The following is a 24,801-nucleotide window of genomic DNA, read 5'->3' on the forward strand; positions in this document are numbered from 1 at the left end:
AGCCTCTGCAGTTGCTATGACTAAAATCCCTTGGCTTAGTAATTTTATAGGATTAAGAGAGTCTTGATCTAGGATAAGAACCTGCTTTAAATTCAGTCCTTTCACTATTATAAACTTATTTATTCATTCAGTCATTTTTTTCTTCTATTCGTGCTTTATATTGGATAGTTTTTAAAAATTAATACTGTTTGAGGGAGGGCCCGATTTTTTACTTTGATCGGTCACAAGTCAAGATAAATTGCTACCCGGCTAGTTGCTGTACATGTGTCATTGCTAGCGCCTGTTGCACGCTAGCGCGCGTTAGGACTTGTCGCCGCACAATCTCGTTCCCAGAGTCTTCGTTCCCCTTGACCAACGGTCGGAAAACGAGAGCTCTGGGAGCAACCATTTTGAAATAACCAAATTCTGGTGATTCTGCCCATCCGGTTTCACTGCGCAGTCTGCATCTATGGCGCATGCCTAAAATGGTTGCTCCCAGAGCTCTCGTTTTCCAACCGCTGGTCAAGAGGAACGAAGACTCTGGGAACGAAATTGGTCGCCGCGTTAAATAGAGTCATTAGGGAGTCCTGTGGCCGACAAATTACTTCTAACAAAGTTTTAAGTCGGAGTAAGAATCTCTTACGAAACAAGTTGTCACACGAATTGAGAAATGCTAGCCCTACTGGACAGTTTATATGAGCCAAAATCCGGCAGGGTTCTCCCTTATTTGGGCTATATCGGTATGTACGGCCCAAAGGGTAGGGTTTTTCAGCCGTTTTGGTCATAAATAGGGTATCGATTTTGGGCATTTAATTTTGGTCTTAAATAGGGCATGATTTTAGCAGTCTCATTCTGAATTGGGTATGTTTTTTAGAAGAAGCTACTTGGACCGCACATTTTTGGGAATACCGTCCCCCTCCCCCCTCTCCCCTTCCCCCGAGCCAACACACGGTAACGATTAAAACAGCATAAGCATCTGACTTTACGCGATTACATCATTATTCTTTATTATTTATCACATGACACACGGTGTTATGTTTCATGCAACTTGTTTAGTTGGGAGACAGTTCTCCTTTTAATAGATTTACGGCACATGCATTAACAGGAAACAGATATGGCTTTCGGCTCCAATAAGTCGTATACATTATAAGAAAGATACATGACCCTTGGTGCATGTTCGTGATTTCCTATTTGAATTGTTCGGATTCGATAATCCATTTCAGACGCGGTTAATTCATACAAAGGAAGAATACTGACCACAAGCAGGAGCATTTGCCTTTTTGATTGGCGTTTCATGGTGTGAATGGTAGGCGTTTTGGAACTTGATACATAACCCTTGAACTTAAGAAGATTTGAATTCCGGTCTTACACTGAAAATTCTTTCGTATCGAAAGAGTTAGTGGTATACGCCTTTAGATACGGCTTGTGAAGCGTGTAGCGAATATTCAAAAGACACAGGGACTAATTTGTGTTTGGGCAGTCAAGGCCTGTTCGAAAGAATCTGAAATCCTTGAAAGTTACGCCGAGTAAGAGGTCACGATCACTGAAAAAGGTAATAACTTATGCATGATAGAATCGGTCATTTAAATCTAGTTTCTCTTTTTGAAATTTCAGAGCGCTTTCACCTTGCCTAAAATTACTTTATTTCGTACTTTATGTGGGAGAGTTTCTCTAGTTACGTAATAATATCAATTACTCAATGATTTCAGGTATTAATATAAATTATATCAAATTGATGAGAAGTTTATAGCCCTTTGAGTTCAAATTCTGATCACCGCCATTGAACCGTCGTGCCGAGTGCGGGCTTGTGACTTTATTGTATGTTCATGATTAATAATCGTCGCGGGTAATATTTTCGATCCATAATAGGTATTTAGATATTATCTGTTATGTGCTTCGACGAGAAGATCACTTATGGAGACAAATCGTGAAATAATAACATGAAGAAGATGACTGTTTCCGCAGTTTGCGTGCAAGTTACGTCACATCTATTCATAGCTTATGAAAACAAAGAGCCTGATCTTTCATCCAGTTTCTTGGACACAATTTGGCGAAGTTGATATCTTGACAAACGGATATCTTGTGGTAAAATTTTTGGCAAAGCTAATACGGTTTAAATCCGGAAGTTTGGAGACATTTCACGAGTTGCATTCTTTGAGCAAAAAAGAAATCGACAGCGGGTTTTGGTTAAGGAGAAATTAAAACAGCAAGGGCACTCGGAAGTCATGCTGAAGTTTGCTTTCCAGCATATTTTAATTCCATTTATCAGTTTGGTGCCTCAACAATTACCCACGAAAAGGGGGCATTTGTAGGCTGGCATGACCATAGCGTCAGGGTACAACTGTCCCTGGGATTTCAGTCACGGGGGCGGCGCCTGTATGAAGTTTCGGCGGACGACTATCCACTCAGGTTATAGATAAGCAAGATTTTATCTTATTTACATACTAGCTGGTCGTTGATGGTCGCCACCACTTATTAAACATATTGCTCTCTAATTGTACATAAAACCATTAACTGTTATCGTCAATCCGATCAAGGCGATTCAAAGCAGACGAAGGTTGTGTTTAATGCTACCTAGCTGGACAAGTAGACTAGCAGTGTAACCAATGAATCCCTGCGGAGAACGTTAGGATATCTTTCGTCTAAGATCATTATCCGTGAGTGCACAGCAGGGTAGAGAAGAGATTAGGGATTAGGACATCACATCATAGCCTTCCCGCGCCCACGATTTTTTGTGTTGTTTTGTTTTGTTTTGTTTTGTTTTTTGTAGTTGGCGGCTACGGCCACGCCGGTTTGAACTGGAAACTTTCAATTTACACCAAATGTATCGATACAAACACTATATACAGTATATTGGCTGTTTGGTGTGTAATTTACTCACAAAAGGCATGCAATGCGAATAATAATGCTTGAAATCTCGAGAAGAGTGATCTGTTGGAATTCAAGAGCGATGATCAGTATCTGTAACTACACAATGGCTGTCAAACAAAATTAATTTTAAGATGTTACGCTAAGACACGTGAGCACGCGACGTCAACGCTGAAGTTACATCAAATGTCCATGAGTCAGATTTTCTCTTTGAAGTTTGATTTTGTGCAGGAAACTCTGCCGAGCTACTGGTCTGTACAAAAAGTAACTGAATCGACAAGATCAGCTTGTCATCCGTTAGATTGATATTTCGCCATGTATACACATCGAGATATAGATTTTTGTTTCGTTGTCGTACTTGGATATTCCTAATTGGGTTCCCTTCCACTTAGCTAATACGCAGAGTTTCAACATTATTATGCCCTTTTCATTTGATTTATTTCTTTTTATTTATTCAGTTATTATTTATTTATTTATTTGGCCACACTACAACATTACTGCAATGAGGTCTTTGTTGAGGTTTTCCTATTAAGAAGAAAAACTCTTTTTCAAGTGTGTCGTCTTTGACGTTTTTATTCAAACTGACGTTTGTTAATTTTCATGCTTATTTTTACAAATTGTTTTATTTGATCGTTGGTACGTTAAACCTTGTTGTTTTGTTTGTCAAAGGCTTTCTTAGATCGAATGGTCATTTGCTTGTTAAAGCATCTAACAAGAAATATAAGGAGTAACGTTACTCGACGTTCCGATGTATCCAACATCATTATCAAGAATACATCGAAACGTCGAATAACGTTACTCCTTCTATTTCACGTTAAACGCTTTACTGTCTAAAGATTATTAAAGAAACACTGGAAACATAACGTTTTTAGCTATAAGGTGACAAAATCACCAAGGATAAGGAAGCGAAGAGAAGAAACAGTTCTTAGATTGCTGACAAAACGCTTTGCCTTTCTCAAAGAGAAAATTTGAAGTAAAATGCACTCCCGGAAAACCCTAAGAGGCCTTCTTAAAGCATCCTATATTAAAGTTACCGAACAAGCTCATTTTAAATTTGATCATTACGCAGTGGGGCCTGTATTACTGAGACAAATTACCGTGATTGACTCATTGAATGACAGACACGTTACTGATCGCTAGTCCCGGTGTCTTCAAGAACCGGTGGACAAAAGTCGACCAAAGTTATATTTCGGAAAATGATTGACCATTTAAAGATTTTATGCGGCCAGCGTTCATTTTCAGAAACCTGACATGTCCGTGAGAGAGACCTGTTATAAAAAACATATTTCGATTTCAAACAAATTGAGCCTTGGTTGACATAACTTTCAAATACCTGCGTCATCATCGCACATCTACAAGTTTGCAAAGTGGTTGACGTAAACCGACTCTTCTAATCTCAATGGTCAATTCACTTTCAGCAATACGATTTTTCTTTCATCTCAGAAGGTACTTCTGTTTGAGCCTATTGCCATGCAAATAAAATGGCTCTATAGTCCTCGCCCAAGTGACCCAACATTAGAAAAAGCTGAAAAAACTTGCTTATTATTTGCCTGCAATTACTTTTCATTTCTAAACACACCCTAAGTAGCTCTGACATTACAGTCGCCATTTTAAAAGGCGTAAACACCTTTTGAAATGATAGGGAGCCTCACATATGGACGACCCACTTTCCTCTCTATATTGTGATAGCTAATATATTAATTGGGATGCATGGCCTAAAATCGATTTTTTATATGAAAGTAATTATACACTATAAGGCCGGTATATGTTTTGTACTGCACTGGCAATTCTCTGCGAATATCAGGCCAGTTTTGTCGAGTCATGCGTGTCTTGGTCTAGCATGCATACGGCTTAGACATAGCAATATTTCATTGATATATATGGCGTCTGCCGTTGAAATGGCCTCAGTTGACTGAGATATACTCACTTTGAATCCAGATTAAGTTGTCTTTTTGTGGTTGTAGAATTACTTTATGTAAGGACATTTTAAAAGTAGACTATGTTGTCCTGTTTCTTGGAGTACCTTTTACGGAGCGAACATAACGTAGGGGCTTGTGTTTTTACTCCATCGCTAGTTTGTCCACAAACCCTCTATTTTGTCTAGCGTTCGTCCAGATCGCAAGCAAGATATTAACCGCGGGAGCCGGGGGATAAGAACGAGCCAAAACCCAAGGGGAAGGATAAATATAAACGCTTGCAGAAGGAAAAAAGCAAACAACAACAACAACAGCAACAAATAACCAAGAAACAAACGTTTGTGGACACACTACCCCGTCGCCTGCCAAACGATCTATAGTAAAAGGACTACTGTTGTGTTAGATCTGGGAGTAAATGAATAATCATGAATAGACAAATCTCGAGGATTGCCAGGTGCCAAATTGTCCGTCTGAGGAATTTTAAAGTGAATCATTTATTTCCAAATTGGAAGTAGTTGTGCCACCTGTTAATATTGAATGCGAACTGTCAAAATGACTTGTTAATTTGGACGCTATCCAAATTTAAAGCTGTTGTGGCAAGTTTTCAAAATTTTAAAAACGGGTAATCGTCCGCTCGCTTGTATGGGCTGTTGGGTTGCATCGATAAAAGATAATTGCTTGAAATGGTTTCCAAAGACCTCTAAAGGGAGTGTGAAGAGCTAGAGAATTAGATGAGGCTGCCAAATTTGGGACCGGTGACTGGACTTTTTACATGGATGCTTTTAGGTGGAAGGATGAAAATTTCATACATAAAATTTTAGGAAATAGACTATTTATATGGAAAGTGGTCTCAAAAATTGGCAACTTTGTTTTGGCGCTTTTAATACTGACGATCGACTTTGTCACGTGTCAGTTTCGGCAAAGGTCCATCGCACCAATCAAAACTTGGCAACAGTCTAACTGGTTTCAAGTGAATAAACCTGCTGAAGGAAAAATTCTGTCGTATCTGACTTTGGGACAAAATGCAATTTCGAAGTTTTTACTGTAATAAGTCAGTCCAAGTTTTGAATTGTTTTTGAATTGTAAAGGAAATCTTACTTCAAACTGTAACAATCAGAACTATTGCGTTGGAGTTTGAAAAGTAAGAAATTTCCTCTACAGTGGTGGATCCAGAGGTGCAAAAGTAAATGGATGCCATAGAGATTGATAGGGGAAAAAGGGTGACCCTGTATGACGAACGGTTCTTGCTCCATTAGGATGTCACGTGGCCAAAAAGGGAGAGCCGAACTCCTTTCAGTAAATCAACCCTGATTTCGGCTAGCTCTTAGTTACTTATGCTTGTACTGCAGATGTAAGCGACAAAAAAGTGATAATTCAGACTCTATGGTAGCCTCCCACGCAAACGCTCTTTGGGGTCGTCTCGAGGAAGGGAGGTAGGAAGATTGCGTGACGTGACCATATAGCGTCTACGTGGGAGGCTACACTCTATACTTGAACTATGAAAAACAAATGAAGCCGAACTTATAGTTCTCGGTCATTATCGACTCCTTGCGTTATGACTTCACATCCGATGGAGGGATACGGCCAGTGAGCATATACAACAGTTCTAAGAGCGTGCTTTTTTGCCTATGTCACGTCTGCATTGTTGGCTCAAAATGCGTCACGTACTGACATGATGCGAAGGAATCATGCAAGAACTCAGTACATCTGTAGCCTGCAGCACAACAGGCGGATTAGTGGGACAGAGAACAAAACGCGATGCACGAACGCGGAGCGCGACCACGAGCGCGAAGCGCGAGACGAAAAACGCTAATCCGCCTGTTCTGCAGGCTAGTCAATCTGAAACATTCGGACTGATCTCTGCAACGGTTTAGTTGAGCTAAAAGAAAGGATTCTGTAAATGCCTTTTTTCTTTTCATGTTCCTCAGCTTTTTTTTTTTTTTTTTTTATAGTTTCTAGTAAATTGCTCATTTTTGTAAACGAGAGTAATGTTCTCCCTCGCGCTTTCCCGCTCAGTTCTTCCCGTTTTCTTTTTCTTTTTTTCTCTTTTTTTTCGTGCTAAGAACTCCTCGTCTGGCGACGCGTGAGAATTTGAGTTTAGCGATCACTTGATAACGTTTCTCATCGAACGGTTTTTGTTTGTCATCGCGAATAACTGTTACTAAGGCAAATTGGATGATTTGTCAGTGGGTCGCTCAATTGGTCATATTCAAAATATCCCCAGGGCGTCTGTGTGACTCACAGCGTGTTTTATTGGAGGCGAGATCAATTGACCTCTGATGTCATGTGTTCAATTTGTTCGCGAAAACAATCCATTTACAACTCGCTTTGTTCGCTGAAAACTGCTTCAGGTGATCTTTGTCTGAAACTGATCTGCCGTAAACTTGAACTTCCAGTGAGAAAGGAAACTGGCGACGAAATCACAAGCTTCTGTAAGCCCTTAACAAACATACAATTATTTTAATGATGATGATTTCACTTTCCGCCTGTTTGTTTACTTTACATTATTTAGCGATCTCGTGTTCCAATTGGCATCCATGCTACAGGACCCTTGCTAATCGTTGTTTTATTTACAACTCGGTAGAACCAATTGCGATGCATGTTCTTTGTGGTAATTGCTTTTTGTTTTCAGTGGCCCATGGAATGCAAATTTGCAAAGGTTACAAGATTTATTATCCGCGAGAAAAGACGAGCACACCGCGTTTGAAAATTACTTAATCCACCTCTGCAAAAATTGTGATCGATAAAGATTTGACTAGAACTAACGAGTGTCGTTGAGTCGAACTTACCCAAGGAGCTGGAAGCCATCAAAAAACTTCTGTAACCTACACCGGATGTGAATTTGCCTTGCAGCTATGGCCTCACCGAAGTATATTTTGACATGATTGAAGTTGTCAGTCATAAAATCGATAATAATTATTCGTCCGGCTTTATGTGGAAATACACTGCAAAGAAAATGCGTGAACGTAGAATTACTTGTTGCTCGGGCGATGATATGTTTACGTTTAAATAATGCAGGAGTAAATGAAATTGACAAGATCTGTTACAGCGGAAGCTGGTGAGCGGATTTCAAACCGAGAGTACAAACCGACAGCGTTTACTTTCAGATCGACCTTTCATTACATCGACATTTACAGATATCATTGTAAACTTTGACGTTTGTTTACGCAGGAACTGTGGTTAAGTGCTGCCTTTGAGAAGTCTGAAGGAAGAGGAACTGGATGAATAAATGATAAACTCTCGATGAAAACCGAGGCAATGTCATCGCCGCAAGCAGACGCTGAAAATATAAACATGGCGCTGCCCGAGCTCCCGAAACGATGGAAATCGCGACTCCAGAGGTTTCAAAGTTCTTTGAGGCGTTCAGTGCGGTTAAAAAGGAGAAATTCACCGCAATCAGCCTCCTGTGTTGACGGAGAGCATTGTGGTGTTCTCGAAAACGATCACGAAAATCTTGCGAATCGATCCGACAAGCACGTGAGGAGAGAAAAACACAACGGCGCGCCAACCAAACAGCTAAATGGCAAGAAAACAACTTCACACTCGCATTACGTGAATGGAAAAACATCACTTGACAGCTATGGTTTTGATAAGCGGAAATCTGAGCAAAGCAAAACAAACGGCAATAACAATCAGAGCGAAAAAAATGCCGCGGAGTCGACTTCGAGGCCTGCACACGTCAGTGAGTTGGCAGGTTACAGTCAAGTTGGATCAGCCCAGCAGAAAAAATCACACAAATCTAAACGACACAGAGCTAACACAAACACGGAAAGGACATCACTCTCGAAGTCTAAGAGCTTGAGTATACTGACGAATTTATTCAAGCGTTCCAGCAATTCAAAGGACAAAAATAACCGTGGGAAAAATTCGTCATTTGCGGATGCGAAAGATTTTTCAACAGCTACTAACAGTGCTGATTTTGATGGTTTGGTAACAGATACTGTTGTCAGCTCCTCGTCGATTGATTCGTTTGGTGATAACGATTCTCGCTTCAGTGGTAGCAAGTATTACTCCTTGAAACGGTCAAAAAAATCCTTGATTTTTCCGAAAAATTACCTCGCGAGATCGTTTTCCTTGGACAATTCACTGGATCCTTGTAACGACTCTCTGATGGAAAAATCTAGAACACTGGCAGCGATTCCACCGAGCATCCGGGTAGAAGAATACCGCGAAAATCGCGGGTGTTTCGAGAGGTCACTTACGGTAGAATTTAATCCAGGGTCCTCTGGCTCGGTAACAATCGATACGGGACCCGAATATTATCAAAAATTGACAGGATGTTCGGCTTCACGCACAGCACAAGTGCTTAACTCGTACACGCATTCAAGTGGTGCTCGAAAAAATGGTGTTGAACCCGCAACAGCGCCAAATATCACCGACGTTGCCGAAAAGAGTTCTGACGCATGGAAGAGACGGTCGGCTCCACCTATTTTGTCATTTTCTACTGATAAATGCTCATCAAATATTGGATCGCCAATATTCCACGAATTGAAAACGGATATTGTAAAAGTTGAGAGCAGGAGTCAATTGGAAGGTAACAGCGATGAGGATCAGTTCAACTTTTCAGAGAAGGGAAATTCGTCTTCAGAAACCGTCGAATGCACTGCCATTTTAAAATCAGATATGGGGAACAACCTGTCCTATGGAACGCAAAACCCGCGAAAATTCAATTCGAAAGATGTTAAGTTCAAATCAGTCATCCTTCGATCGATCAAGAGAAATGGTAAAACTTTCCACGTCAAGTCGTATGATGGCGAAGAGGACCCGATCATTGAGCAGACAGACTATCTGGAAAGTTTTGAACGAGAACTTGAAAATGGGCGATTAAATTATCTCGCCAAAGACGTCAGCCCGGTTAATGAGCTTACAAAAGACAACTCTAATTCATTGTACGAGGGAAGTGAAGCGCTTGGAATTAGTGAACATATGATTGATGCCCTTCAAGGAAATAATTATACGCAAAATTTTTCCGATCTTAAATCAACAGCTGACTGGAACAGTAGTGGAAATCAAAGCAGAGAAAACCGATCTAACGAAGAAAAATGTACTTGTGAAAACACAGAACGTTTACCGAATGAAAATGTAAACAAAGAAGAAAAAGTTTGCGAAGAAAAGTGTTGTTCTTCGACCTTTGGACAAACAGGGCACAACGACTCATCGAAACAAGGAGATTGTTTATCTTGTAAGGAAACAAGAAACAAGTTGACAGATACTGAGTTGAGGCGATGTTCGCCCGTATTTCCTGATCCGTCGTCACGAGAAGTAAATCCCGGTGTATTGAGCGAACAAAAGTTGCGTGATCATATCTCAGCGCAGTTAATCACCTGCGGCTTAGGCGAGATTTGCAATAGCGGTCAGGGATTGGCTAGAAACCTCAAAGTGAATAGTTTACCTTGCTCGCCCAGAGAAAGTGTATTGCCTGTTGAAACAATGCATAGCAGTTTCCCAGACATTAGAAAATTGCATTCTCAACATTTGTCACCAAAACTCTCAGAAAGCAGTGATAGTTTTTCATCCAGTAGTTTACATGTGGAACACAGCTTTGAAAACAATGCAAGTATTGACAGAGGTGGAAAGATAAACAATCCAATGCTTTCCAATGGCCTTTCAAATTGTTCCAAACATGGAGGTATCGTTAAGTCTAACTTGAGTCCAGCATCTCCCGAGGAAAGGCAGCGTTCGTGTAGTGCAAGAATACCATCTAAGTCACCATTACATCGGGTATTACAGACACAGAACCGTTCTGCATCTTGCTCACAATTGGATAAGGATGGCGATGACAGTTCAACATGCACCAGCCCACCTTATGTCAGACCACGCATTCAGAGTCTTGAGGAGCTGCCGCCATGCACAGCAGCGGTCATCCTCAGAAAGAAGAAAAGCATAATTAGGAAAACTAGAATGAAGCATACTGCTTCTCTATCTTTTGTCGACAATGAGTTTAATGGTATGATTGACAAGAGCAAGCGTCATTCATATGGTGGTTATAGTGACAGAACTTTCCTTGAGCTTCCACATCTATTGCATAGATCCCACAGTGCCGAAAGCCAGTTAGACAGTTGCAACAGTTCACTGCAATCTCTCAACTCCTCGTCATCATTCACAGAAAATGAGCTTGGAAGCACTTTCTCTATCATGTCAGAACTTTCCATCCCTGGTGTCTTGGATAAGAGCTTGGGCCGTTCACGCAGTGTGCCTGGGCTTTTCGGTATCGCTGATATCCGCCAGGCCTCACCCATCCCAGAAGAACGTGCTTCAGTCTCAGAAATGGAGTGGCCTAGCAAATCAGCAGAGAACAGTGATGACGATGATGACGATGATGTGGACGGTGAGGTAGGAACATTAATTTTATTTATTCTATTAATGGCTCAAGTGGAACCTAAATGAAGGTAAATGAGAATAGTATCTTCAAATTAGGGTAATTATCCCTCAAAATAAAATAAATGATAATTTTATTGCCTGCATACATGATGATTGGCCACTGGGCTAAAATACAGACTTCCCTACATACATATTTCCAAATGTCTTTTCAATGAAAACGGGAAGCAAGACAAAATTTCTAACTTCTTTCAGAATCTATTTCCCCTTTGCAACATGAATGCTTTCTGGACCAGACAGATGATGAGAATAGCCAGATTCATCAGCTTAGTGATATTGTCTCAAAATCTATTTATATTTATGACATTTATTTTTATTATGCCATATATCATAAACTTATTTAGTACATGTACATACGTATTTTATTAAATAATTCACCAAATTGCCAGTGAAATTTATATTTCGGGCTTAGACATGTGCCGGTAGCTGCCCATACGAAACAGCTAGATCTCGATTTTCTAGGGCTTTTCAAGACAAATTTAACGTCTTTAGAATGTAGCAAATGTCTTGAGAGACTCTTCAAATGCTGCTTCACCTGTTTGTCTATAATGAAAAGTCTTGAAGTTTCCGAAAGGTTCGGACAGAAGGAAGATAACAATTAATTTCAAAGGAATTTGGCAGAAATTTCAGCAGAAATTTCAGCAAAAATATCTGCCTTTATTAGTGTGTTATGTACAATATGTGCATTAAGGGCGTACATGTATATAATATAAATACTGGAAAATGTTAATTGGAGAGTACGATAGCAGGAAGAAGAGAAAAAAAATATTATAAAGAAAAGTGTGCGAAATTATTATAATAACAAGTTTAGATAAACATGTTTGATTTGATGACTGAGAGAAGGGTTTTCCCAACTAAACGAGATCTAGAGTGACTTACAGTTAAATAAAATGTTCAATTCACCTCGGTTATTGGCACACATTTCTTTCAATGTTAGCTCTGAATGTGATGGTACTGTCTAAGGCAATATCTCCTGGTTGATAATTTTCTTATATTGTCATTAGCTTTCTACTTGTCAGTGTATTTTCTTTTAAAAGGAGAAATTGGATTTCAATCATTTTTGTTTATTACAAGGCTGTGGAAGTGTTGCCACACTGATGGTTTACAACCAGATTTACAGTGCTCCATGGAATCCATTGGTCATTAAAACTATTTGTCGTCATCTGTTTTCTGTGACATAGTTCATGCATGTCGAGCTCTCTCCATCAAGGAGTTCAAATCGGTGACAGAATCTTCTAAGGGAGCCCAACAAAAACAAAATGGGGTGTGGGGAAGGTGAGGGTTATGTGACCTGAATGTTACACTAGAATCCTTTGGCGGGGAACGGGGGTGGGGTGGATAACTATAAATTCTGTTAGTCATTCATGCTATATAAAATCTGTTTCTAGTAGTGTGTATGTGGGCGTTGGTTGGATTGCAAACTTTTGCCCCTTTCCATTGCCTTAAAAATGTTTTTACCATTCTTTAACAACTTGCAAACAACAGGGCCTCACAGACTGTAGCCACTAACAGGCCGACCAAGGCACTTGCTTCAGTAACACACACACAAAAAAACAAAAACACATAATGACGTTATTTCTTTATTTAAGACCCTGTAACAGCTACATTAAAAAAAAATAATAATAATAATGAACATGATATTCGAAAAGTAATAGTCAAGTATGAAAGAAATAGTTTTCCCTTTTCTGAGACTGTGTCCATAAGAATTTATGTCTGGCTACTGTACATATAGGCTTACATATTTAGATTAACACAGGGAAAGATTTAATTTGAGAATGTCATGCAGCTGGGTGTTTTATTGTTATGATGCTCTAAAGGAGAAAAAACGCAGCTACCTGTCACTGTTCACAGTCTTCACAGTGCTGCTGAGTGTTAACAGATTCACAGGCCACCCCACATGAACTTCCATTACTAGCTACAATCCTGGCCAAAAGTCCTTGGGACAAAATGCCAACCTGATGACACATTATTTTTCAGTGGGAAGTCATTATTCAATTTTGGGAACCCCCATCCCCCCAAAGCAATGGTGGACTAGTGGGTCTACTTTGGATGAAACAACATCAACATTGCATTGGGGGTGGGGAGGTAGAGGTAGACAGAACGACCATATGTTGGCAAAAGTGCAAAGTGTCCCAAGACTTTTGATCAGGATTGTAGTTCCAAGTTACATGTATTTGTTAAAATAAATCAGCAGTATACTTCTAATAACATCTGTGATTTCCTTTCTTTATCCACCTTCCTTTGCCACATCCACACTACTTCATAGTCTCACCCTACCCCTACCCCCCCTTCTTGCACCCCCCATCATTTTTGACTCCTCAGTAAATATCAATGAATAAAAATTGCAAGATATTAAAATCAAACGCATGTGGCCAGAAATGATATTTGTTTTTAGAAAAAAAAGAAAAAGAAATATTTGTAGCATACTGATGTTGCAAATGTAGATGTTATCAGAAATAAAATGTGTGATCAGTCTTTATAGTCAAAGGGGCTCAGTCACGGCATTTTGAGTAAGCTTTTTTGGCGAGTACAAAATTCCCTTCAAATTGAAGGAAACCTGAAAATAGGAGTTTACTAAGATAAAAAAAAGAAAAAAAAACACCAAAGAGATAATGGTAAAACACAAAGGATTGAGAAGATTGACACGGATTACAAACGACGAACTTCAAAACTTTAGGCTAAACTTTTCAAGATACGTAAACCGTGACGTAGCCCCTTTAACATACTTGCAAATAATTGCATTTTCGCCTCTTTTGGCGTTGACCGACCAACTTTAAGAATTTAACGTGATAATCCACTTTTTATTTGAATGAAAAATTTACTTGATCTTCTAATCCTCAAGAGGGTTATTTAGCTTTGTTTAGTAATCTACTTCGCAGAGTTATCGATTGTTGCTCCGGAATGCAGGAATTAAGTCGCGTAAAATAATAGCAAAGTAGTGTTTTCATTTGGATTTGCGTTCACAGAGGTATAGAAAAAGGTCAAATAAAATTTTAATTAATAAGCCTGAATGACCATTGCAGATCGAGAACGTGAAAAGCAAGAGCAAAATCTATAAGGTAAACTTTTTTAACATGCGACTTTAGGTCTTTCTATCAACTTTAGATATCCGAAGATGTGCTGCTTTCTGACATTGCACCGGCAGATTTTTGACAGCCCGAGGCATGGAAAATGCTACAGCTAAATTAGCATGCTTGACGTGCTGTCAGGGATTTCGTCAGACCAAGCAAACAAACTGGGCCATGGATAGATCGAGTTTCAGTGCTGAACTCCCAGAACCATGCAGCCAGTTTTTTGAGCAGTTTGGAATTAATTTAGATTCGTGGAATCGATAGCGAGTGAAGCTGCTGTTCTAGTCAAGTTCACAATTTAAAAAGTCATTAGTACCAGTGTTTAGGGATTGTGTTGAACTGTTGTCTAAAAACGTAACTCGCTCCATCGCCCTCCCACAAGAAATCACACAGGTTGGAAGCAGAACATGGCCGCTCTGATATCTGATTATATCTGTAGTATCTGAATTCGTTGCTGTTACTAGATTGCACAATAAGCTTACGAGGTAAGATAATTCTCGTATCATCCGTCCAATCGCAGTTATTTTTAATGTATTGGTCTTTGAGCTAATCCAGGTCTGACATTGATCATTTACGTACCCCTATTTGCACGCTTAGTGCTTATCAGTCGATAACTAGAAAATATTACCTTCCAGGTCGAGATATGGTTATCCTATGAATCATGACTACCGATACATGCAAGAATCTCTCTTTGTTTATTATTTCAATGCAGTCGATAATGAAACTATAAACAGTTCATTAGCAAGTTTCGTGCTTTCACTGATGTAAACTACAGATGTTTGCGAACGCTTTTGCTACCACCTTGATGGTGTTGTCTTGTCTTATATTTCACGGTGAAAATGACGCACTCAAAAAATTCAAAAGGATGTCAGTTATAGAAACAGAGATCATATTAAACTTCAGAAGTATTCGTGGATGTCTGAATTCATCACAGCTCGTCAGTCATATAAAATTAAATTGCCCTCTTCCTTGCTGTACAACATCGTCATTTATAAAAGTCCCAGTTTTAATTGAAGTCGTGGTTCTAATCATTTCATCGTGGATTTAAACCGCAAAATCTCATGCGCTCAGAATTCACCACAATTCTAAGAGGTGATGTGAGCGACTGAACGATGAACACGTCGCGCGCGCGGGTTCATTTTCGGCTTGTACCCTCGTTTTCTAAATCTACACTTAAATTGTACCAGATTCGGTCTCGCCAGACTCCGGCTATTAGCTTTCAAATATCGATACAGTAAAAACACATTTATTTTTGGGTGCTAAATGCTTACCGGCGTCCAAATTGGTGTGTAAACAAAACAACTTAATATAGACTTGGTGGAAATATAAATAGACATTTTAAAATGGCACAAAGCTAAACCGATCAAATTCTCCTTGTATTCGCGTTTCTGTTTTCGGTAAAACGTTCATATCGTTGAGATTCGCACGGTGATTTTGAGAACGTCATTATTTGTCATTAGAGCACTTTGAGTATTTAATTCATTATCCATTAACTTTTATTTAATATCCGTGGGAAAGTTATTTTTTGAAAGTGCCGAACCACAGAAATGTGTTTGTGTTCTTTGTTTATGTGCGCCTTTTGTTTGAATTTAAATTTATGCCCTGTGTTTGCAAACATCGTAGAATGTTACTGTGTCTTCGGGATTGCGTTTCATTGTGGGGTGTTTTGTCGGTAAATGGTCTTTGCTGCATTAATATGATTATAATAACTGTTAATTAAAATGTTATCATTTGAGCGATGCAATTAGCATGTAAATTTTCCAAAAGAATCTTTTCGAAGTCGGGTTTTAGAGTTCGCGAGAATAATAAGATATAGATCACAAAGGAAAAGCAGTCGTTAAGGTAAATTCTCCCAACTAAACTACAGGAAATGTACTGAAATCTGTAAGAAGAATTTCAATTTTGAAACTAGAGCAGTGCTGAGCGTCCAGGTATTGCTAAGAGCACGGTGATTCTACTTTGTCATTCGCTCTACTTATATATCCGGCGATCTATACTGAGTTCATTCTTGAGAAAACAAGACTACTTTAAGCTGCCTCTCCGAAAGCGTGCCTTTCTGTTTGTCAAAAATCCAACGAATGTACCACAAAGGCATGTTTGTTTCTATCGTTTTGTTTTCGGACGTTTTCGCGGTAAACCGTGTAAACAGAAACGGGATATTTGTCGATGTTTCTTCCTTTCGTGAAGTTTAGTTCTTAACGATACTGTGCATGCATCTCATACTGATAGGCGCTTTTATAAAACTTGGATGAATTTAGTAAAAGGGCCAGACTTGATCAAAACAGTTACTGGACTTACCTTTTATAAGCTAAATCAATAGACAAGGTTTAGAGAGACAAGAGACGTTTTTTAGATTTTTTTTTTAAAGTGATTCAACGAGGTAAAGGCGTCGCGGTTTGACTCTAGTTGTCAATCGTTCGTTGATATGCCACTGGAGTTTCCTTGTTGTTTACTGGGGTGTCGTTTCATTTTAATGGCTTCAAGTTGGCCTTTAATTACTCTGCCTTGCGAGAAATCTTTCCAATATATAAATGTGTTAAAAATATACTTCTAAATAGCCGGCGCGTTAATTAGTGGTTTTCACTCTGTGGGGCGAGAATTGAAATAAAAATACGTCTGTGAATTGGAGAAGAAGCGCACGTAAACATAAACACGCATTTTCTAGGGACATTTACTATGTGGAAATATTTGTGGGTTGCGCCTTATCTTTACCTCGGTCACCGTTTAAGAGCATTTCATGGAAAAAAAACTCGCTCGCGTCATAGTTTGCGCAAATACTGAAATAGAGGTTAGTTGATGCAGAAATGCCAAACACACACGCACACCACCAACGCAATATCAGGCCCAGTTTCTTGCAGACCAATATCAGCCGATAACTTCAAGTCGCTTCTTTTACGCGCACGCACCTACTTCAAACTCTCTTTTCTTACTTCCGTTTTACGTGACAGATGGATGTACCAGAAGCCTTTGCAGAAGCGCTGTGGGATCACGTGACCATGGACCCGGAGGAGCTGAGTTTCCAAGCGGGTGACATCATCACTGTGCTGACCATGACGTCATGTGATTGGTGGTTCGGTCAAGTCGGGGATCAGGTCGGCTGGTTTCCTGCGCCGTTTGTTCGGGTGAGTAGATAGACAGGGTGACATGAATTTTTCTGGAGTGGCGCGATGAACGTCGTCACGCCAACTTGTCACAGTTAGAGAAGAACACGCCACTCTGCAAACCATGTAAATGTTCAAGTACTTCGAGTTCTCGGATTGCGTGACGAAAGTCGTCGTGTCACGCCAACTTAATATGGCTGGGATAATTGATTCCTGACGTAATCCCACCTTCACCAGAATCTTCAATCGATTGTAGTTCGAATCTTTCCTTTTTCTATTCTTTAGGTTCGTGTGTCACAGACGTTGGCCGCTGACGAAACGAAACTTGCTCCTCCTGTGCGGACAAGAAAAGGAACTAATGAGGGGTTCCTGTCTGACGACGTCATCAGATCACGGGTTGTGCTAGAGATCCTCAGCACCGAGAGAGATTACGTCAAGAACCTGGAAGATGTGGTCGAGGTGAGCTGGAGAGAGTGCTTCAATTGTGTAGTGACCTCCCACTATCATAAGCCGGCAAAGCTTACATACATGTAATCGATCAGCTGTTTGTGGAGCGAGTGGGGATAAATGACTGGAGAAACAACTTTTTAGAGTCAAAAAAGCGTGACCGAGATCCTCATTTCTTAATAAGTCAAGGGAGAACCCGCGATTAACAATTCTTAGACGTATCTCGAAAGGGACGGGACGAGCAATTCAGCACACGAAGGAAAACGAGTAATTGTTTAGGCTATCTCGACTTAATTGTGAAGTTTTTCCTATTCTTCTGACAGGGTTATCTGAAACAAGCGCGCAAAAGAACAGACATGTTTTCCGAGGAGCAGATTACGAAGATATTCTCTAACATCGAGCAGATTTATCTGTTTCACCAGGAAATCTTGAGGCAGCTCGAGGAGTGTTTTGTGGAGGATGACCCATACGCATCTGAAATTGGCGCTGTGTTTCTTAATAACGTAAGTTTTATTGCGATCATGATATTAGGAGAGGGAAACTCGGAAGTCAAGGGTGCGAGAAGTCTACGGGAGGCGGGGAAAGAGAGGCTAGAATAGGGATTTTTCAATGGGGGGTGGGGGCAGAAAATTCACACCATTACGAAGTATTTTGCCCACCCCTCCCGCTCCAATCCCTTCTCATTGCTCCACTATACCAGCAGCTAGTAGTTTTTGAAGCTAATTGGTCTCGTCTGTTACGCGTTACAGAAACAAGGCTTCGACATTTACTCTGAGTATTGTAACAACCATCCGCATGCAATGGCTGAGCTTAAAACCCTGTGTGCAAGTAACAAGTACAAGCAGTTTTTTGAGGTATGGCACTCTTTTGTCTTTAGAATAGTGAACCGTAATTGTCATGTCGTAACGGCCTCGTGCGTCTCGCCTTGGCTCATACAAAAGACATAAACAATACAGTCAAACCTCCACTTCCGGCCACCTCTTTACAACAACCTCTTCTTAATGTCCCGGCGGACGGTCCATACATTCACTCTAATTTTAACCTCTCTACAACAGCAGCGGCCACAAAAACTCGTTCCAACTGCCTAAACAACCTCTTAAAAACGGTCAGTTAATCAACGATTGACTAACAGTGCATTACAAAACTACATCTTGTATTGTAAGGTGACGAAAATTGATCTATACCGCTCTTCGTTGGTCTCTGTTTCTGTCTAGTTTCTGTGTTATCGATATATTTTGACTGTGTTACGTATTTACGTGTTGAATAAGCATTGTATTAAAATAAAAATGTTGCAGGTACACCGCTACTTCCCATAACGGCCACCTCTCTTCCACGGCCACTTTCCTCTGTACGCGAAGTGGCCGCTATGGAGAGGTTCCACTGTAGTTTAGAATATAAGTTTAAGGTATGTTTGGATGAGTATCAATGACGTATGTGAGCTTAATATATTTTGTTATTTTCCTAGGCGTGCCGTCTTCTTCGAGACATGATCAGCATATCGTTGGATGGATTCTTGCTGACACCGGTGCAGAAGATCTGTAAATATCCCTTGCAGTTAGCGGTAAGTCTCGTCACTGTTTGTGTGTTCGTTATTCTCAAGGCTTTGCTTTCTTTTGCACATTTAGATTTTGCCTTATAAAACGTGGCATAAAGTCGTTTCTGCAGAGTTTGCAGCCTAATTGGTAGCGCGTCGAATCCCCAGAATTCAAGCCCTGGATTCAAGGTTATTCCGTTGTGTCTTGGGCAAGACACTTTAAACTGCTCTTCAATACTGCTATTTACGCTGTAGAATGATGGACACCGGATAACCGCCGGGACAACCCGACAGAATGCTTGAGATGCGAAGGGGTAGGGGACAACCTCTGATGGATTTGGGTACCATCTAGGAGAGGGCTAAAACTGGAGTTGTCACCGACTCTATTAACTGCTCCTGGACTTGGGAATAAAACTAAATCAATATTATTGTTGCCTTGGCATTGTTACCTTTTGTGTGGTTCAAGGACTTTACATTTTCAACATGGATGTTGTGAGATCTAAAGTTCATTTTTCCCCTTTCTTCCGTCCAGGAGCTGAAGAAGCACACGAGCCCTGCTCACAAAGATTTCCAGACGGTCAAGCAAGCACTAGAAACCATGAAAGACGTGGCTTCGTTAATTAACGAACGCAAACGAAAAGTTGAAAGCATCAACAAGATCGCCAAGTGGCAAAGTACGATCGAGGGGTGGGAGGTGAGTTGAAATTACTCATTATGAAGGGTGGGGTGGGACGGAGGGAAACAGAACTTGTTAAGGGAGGGGAGTTGAGTTAACACCACTGAAGATTGCTATTTTTTTGAATTCTGTTATATTTGTAACCTTTTCTCTTTTCCTCCATGAAGGGAGAGGACGTGTTAGAGAGAAGCTCGGAGCTGATTCACTCAGGAGATGTGATCAAGACGTCAAATGGAAGCTCGCAAGATCGCGTCATGTTTTTGTTCGATCATCAACTTGTGTATTGTAAAAAGGTAAGGGAGCTTTAAAATAACAGTGTAAGTAATTCGAAAAATATGTCCAAGAGTTGAAAGATAAACGGGAAAAAAAACAACGATGGTTAACGTTAAAGAGAAGATTGAGATCGAAGCACACCGTGTAGGAATTTGTTTGCTTGAAAGTACAAGTAGACAATTAAACCCTGAGCTTGCAAGCGGACATCTACGGCTTTCTTTGCCAAGACGTTTGCTTCCTCTAGCTAACCCCAAATGGTTCTCACCTACGCGATAAAGCGGTTTTCAATTAAGTGGCTCAAAGCCAAAACCAAAGTAGGCCCTCAGACCAATCACAAAGGACACAGAGAATACAGTGAACCAATCAAACTCGAAGTAAATACATTTAGCTGACGCAAAGCGCGGGAAAACGTGTGCGAGCGAGTGACGTTTGGTTGTGGTTTTACTTCTGATTGGATGACAGAGTAGCGCGAGTTTTTAATGCCAAATGTGTAGCGTTGTTTATGCAAAACCATTTACTTTACTGTACCCAAATAAAAATCGCTCTATAACTTAGTAATATTGATTGCTTCCAATTACTTTTACTTTGCTTCGCTGAGAAATCGTTTTACAAACTCACGCCACCTGTTTAATCAATGATGAAAAACCGAATCGTACGTTAACGCTGTCACTGACGATTTCCCGCGATTCTTACCCGGTGCGTGTATTTGTTTCGAGTTCCTATTGGTCCGTTGTGTTGCTAATGCTTGCTGTGATTGGCTCTTGTAATTACATTGGTTTCTGGAATGGTTTTGTTTTGCTTTGCTACACTTTGTGATTGATAAAAGAAAAAATATATTCGAGACACACATGCACAAGACCAATCAAAAGCAAAACAAAAAAACCTCTGCTCTCGTCCATCTCAAAAGAATGTTAACGTGCTTTTACCTTTGTTGCGATTAGACATTGAAAAATGATTTAGTTTTCATTACGGCAGGCTCGCAATTTAAAGTTGCTCTAAGGGCTTTTTTTGTTCTTGGATTTAGGACATCTTAAAGAAGAACGGCCTGACATACAAAGGTAGAATAGACATGGATGATTGCACAGTGATTTGGCTTAGAGACGGAGAAGGTAAGTTTAGGTTAAAAAGTTTTCTAATCCTACTTTACATTAGCGTCATGTAGACGTGCTTTGTGCTTGTCACGCAATTGAACCTTCAACAGAGTTTGTGACAGGCTCAAAGAGCTTCTGCGTTAGAGCGTAAGACACATAATGACCGCAAGTCGGAAAATCTTTTTCCCAAAGGCCGCGATCCCTTTGGTCAGCACCAAGAAATTGAGACCTCTGGGGGAAATGGGAATTTGAACCAACACTAGGCACAGCGGTTACTCTCTCTACGCATGTTGAGAAACCGTTATTGACTTTGAACGCATGCGCACAATAAACAGACCGGGATCTTCGGATTCCGGTTTATTGTTTCTTCCTAAGCGTCGAGCGTTCGGTCACTACAGACCGAAAATGCGCGGACCATGGAAACGAGATTGCATCTGATTCCAAAGGAAGCTTTGCTAATAAGACGTTTTGTGTTTCTATTGAAGAAACCCTCGATAGATCACCTCTTAACAACGCGTGGAAAATCTACAACTTCAAGAAAGAGAAGTGGTACATATTCTTCACCAAGAAAGCGGCTCACAAAGAAAGGTGGATGAAGGCGTTTAAAGACGAGAGGCGGAGAGTCAAAGAAGATGCAAAAACAGGTAAAAACAAAAAAAGTCTCTCGAGGATGTGACAAAGGAGACTGGGACCTGATATGTTGCGTGACAATTCTACTCGAACGCTATAGCGACGGAAAGACTAATTCAGGGGATTGCAGTGGAGATTTAGTATTTAGGGCTAAGCAATGTTTCAGACCTAGCTTAGTACCTTAACGTTAACTTAGGGTTAGGCAGAGAATTGGGTTAGGTTAGGGTTAGTTTTAGGGTTAGGGTTAGAAATCAAATATTGTAAAGATCACCCATGTTCGCCGGCCGTGAAGATACGTGTATAAATTTCATTTCTTATAGCATTGAAAAAATAGGATTTTTTTTCATCCCCTACGGAGGTGCATGTCACGGCATTGTGAAGTCGCAAACTGTGTTTACATTGTTTGGAGGAAAAGTAGAGCCGCAAAAATGGCTATGCTAACTCTAAGTTCAAGTTTAACGTAATTTATACTTGAGAACAAATCGTATCTGTGTTTCAGGTCTCATTATATCACAAAACACAAGAAAAGCCGCCATGCGAGCAGCAAAAGCATCCGTCAAACACAAGAAAGTCAATGGTGAGTCAGTTAAAATTTGTTCTGTTGCTATTCACTACATTAATATTCGAACAAGTACCCGTTGCGACGAAATCTCGTCTTTGAGATTTCACTGCGCCCACGATCGATCTTCGTCATGGAGATTGCTAAGCAACCTGGAGTATGCATTTTTTTTCGCCATACTCGTCAGCGGTCGTGTTGTGTTATGATTGCATATTAAAAATCGGGAACTTTCCGACTACTTCAATTTAATTGGCCTCCGCTCTCCGGATTGAGCGGTCCGGGTTTGAACCCTGGCCAGGAACATTGTGGTGTGTTCTTGGGCAAGACATTTAACTCGTACAGTGCCTCTTCCCCCACCCCCTCCGCCCTCGCCACCCCTCCCACCCAGGTGTATAAATATTGGTGCGATGGACTTAAGCATCCCATCCAGAAGGGAGTATAAATACTTCCAGTCGCTTCCTGCTACTGAAACTGGCGATAAGCGCCGGCCTGATGGGCCACTTGGCTTGCAGACTTTGCCTTTACATTTACTCGCACTCTATGGCTCCTTGAGTTTTTTTTTTTTTCCTTTTTATCAGGAAAGAAAGAGAGGCCATTCCAGAAAACTCAGTCTACCACAGAAATCAAGGCACCTCCTTCTCCCACATTACAGCTGCCAGAGCCAGTATCAAGTGCGGACCTTAGGGAACAAGATGATGAAGACAAAGAGTTCGGAAGATCGTCTGTCATTAGAAGAAGCTTTGGTTTACGAGGCTCAAAAAAGGGCAGTAAAGAAAAACGCATCAGCTCGGTCTTTTAACAGAGATGGATCCTCGGTCTCGTCCCAGACGTTTCTCCTTCGATATTTCTGAGATAGCCTGGGGAAAACATCACCACGACATAAGTTCAAACCCAACCCAGTCCGAAAAGGCTTGGAGGCGAGACTGCAATCAGCTTTTCCAGTCATGATCAGAGCGCGCGATGTTGCTAAGCAACAAGCCGTCAACTGGTGGCGACAAGTGATTGTTATTACAATTTGCGTCTTGCCTGGGCTAAGTTATGACGTGACTCAGCAAGGCTTTGACAAAATGCGTCGACTCGCGTATTTATGAAGAGGGTTTAAGGGGAAGATCAGAGCCAGAAACTCAGCTTGTTTCCGTGACACCCATCTTACTCCGCTTGATTCAACTCGCCAAAGGGGAACTTTTGGGACACCCATTTTCTCGTCAGTAAACGTTCGGGAACCACAACCTGCTTCGTGATGCGATTCAGAAGATTAACACACTCAAACATTAAACCCAAGAACTCAGAGGGGATTTCTAACAAATGACCTCCACTATATAAAATTCAAACAGTTGAAATTCTTTTTAATAGCAGTTTTATACACTAAAGTAAGTTTGAGTTTACATTACAGGACTAGAATGTAACAGAAAAAAAATCATATTGTGACTTGTGCTAGCGGCTCAAAATGGAAATACTATTTAACTCGTGCGAAAAGAAAAATATTTTTTTCCTTATATGCCAAGATTCACGGCTACAAGTTAGCCGGACAAAATATAGACAAGTCGGTAGGTGCTCGTTATTTTTCGTTGCTTTTGTTAGTTTTCCTGTAAATGTTTCACCGAGAAACCAGTGACATTCTTTATTTGAAAATAGATATACTCTTCGTCTGCAACAATAATTTATCATTTCATTCTGTAATCAACAGAATTAGTTTATAGCGAGACCTGACTTGAAACAAAATTAGACTTATAAAATGACTTAATGGTGAAACTGGTTTTCGTCGCGTCACATAAACAAGAGTGAGACTTGTGTCTGTTCTAGGGTTTATCATTATTTGCTCCTCGTATTAGGATATTTTTCGCTTTAATATTGTAGTGACATTGATGTTAGCTTGAAATTTTTCTATTTTATGGCGAATTGATGAACGAAGGCTCTTTTGATATAACGCAGCCGAATGTAACCACCCTCTCGTTCTTGAAAGAATAGGACGAGGTTCTAGAGACTGAAAATGAAGTCGTGCAACACGTTTTAGAATTTAAATGCCGTAACTGAAATAGATTTGAGATACAGTTGACGGTTCAGTTGTTACTAAAGAAAATTGTGATGCCTAATTATAAAGGAATATGAATGTTCTTTGCGAGAAAATGCGTAAAGAAATGAGTTCGTGTTTAAAATTAGAGAGACATTTTGAAGATATTTTAAATGGTGTACTGTTCATTCTGAACGGGTTTGTACAGGATGTGTTTATTAAGGACGTATTAAATTTATATCAAAGGTCGTCTGTGTGACTCAATAC

General features: G+C 40.3%; 1 protein-coding gene across 4 annotated transcripts; it reads left to right on the forward strand.

Annotated features, from left to right (window-relative positions):
- Positions 1-1,203: 1,203 nt before the first annotated feature.
- On the forward strand, positions 1,204-24,782 carry LOC145491683 (uncharacterized). 4 transcript variants are annotated; one of them, XM_081470918.1, is made up of 13 exons: positions 1,204-1,531; positions 7,935-11,096; positions 17,161-17,334; positions 17,599-17,772; positions 18,084-18,263; positions 18,510-18,614; positions 19,226-19,321; positions 19,827-19,988; positions 20,138-20,263; positions 21,268-21,352; positions 21,820-21,978; positions 22,464-22,541; positions 23,102-24,782. In XM_081470918.1, the coding sequence occupies exons 2-13, from the start codon at positions 8,007-8,009 to the stop codon at positions 23,320-23,322; spliced, it is 4,650 nt and encodes a 1,549-aa protein (XP_081327044.1). In that variant the 5' UTR covers positions 1,204-1,531; positions 7,935-8,006; the 3' UTR covers positions 23,323-24,782. The 4 variants fall into 4 exon arrangements, with proteins under 4 accessions (XP_081327044.1, XP_081327048.1, XP_081327046.1 ...); XM_081470922.1 differs by lacking the exon at positions 1,204-1,531 and adding an exon at positions 3,650-7,195; XM_081470920.1 differs by lacking the exon at positions 1,204-1,531 and adding an exon at positions 7,214-7,821.
- Positions 24,783-24,801: the final 19 nt, after the last annotated feature.

This window comes from Orbicella franksi, chromosome 7 (assembly GCF_964199315.1).
Source record: "Orbicella franksi chromosome 7, jaOrbFran1.1, whole genome shotgun sequence".
NCBI classification, from domain to species: Eukaryota; Metazoa; Cnidaria; class Anthozoa; order Scleractinia; family Merulinidae; genus Orbicella; species Orbicella franksi.

Coding starts and splice junctions, on each gene's coding strand:
- LOC145491683 (XM_081470918.1), top strand. CDS start 8,007: ATGAAAACCGAGGCAATGTCATCGCCGCAAGCAGACGCTGAAAATATA. Junction 17,335..17,598: donor TTCCTGCGCCGTTTGTTCGG/GTGAGTAGATAG, acceptor TCTATTCTTTAG/GTTCGTGTGTCACAGACGTT. Junction 18,615..19,225: donor AGTACAAGCAGTTTTTTGAG/GTATGGCACTCT, acceptor TTATTTTCCTAG/GCGTGCCGTCTTCTTCGAGA.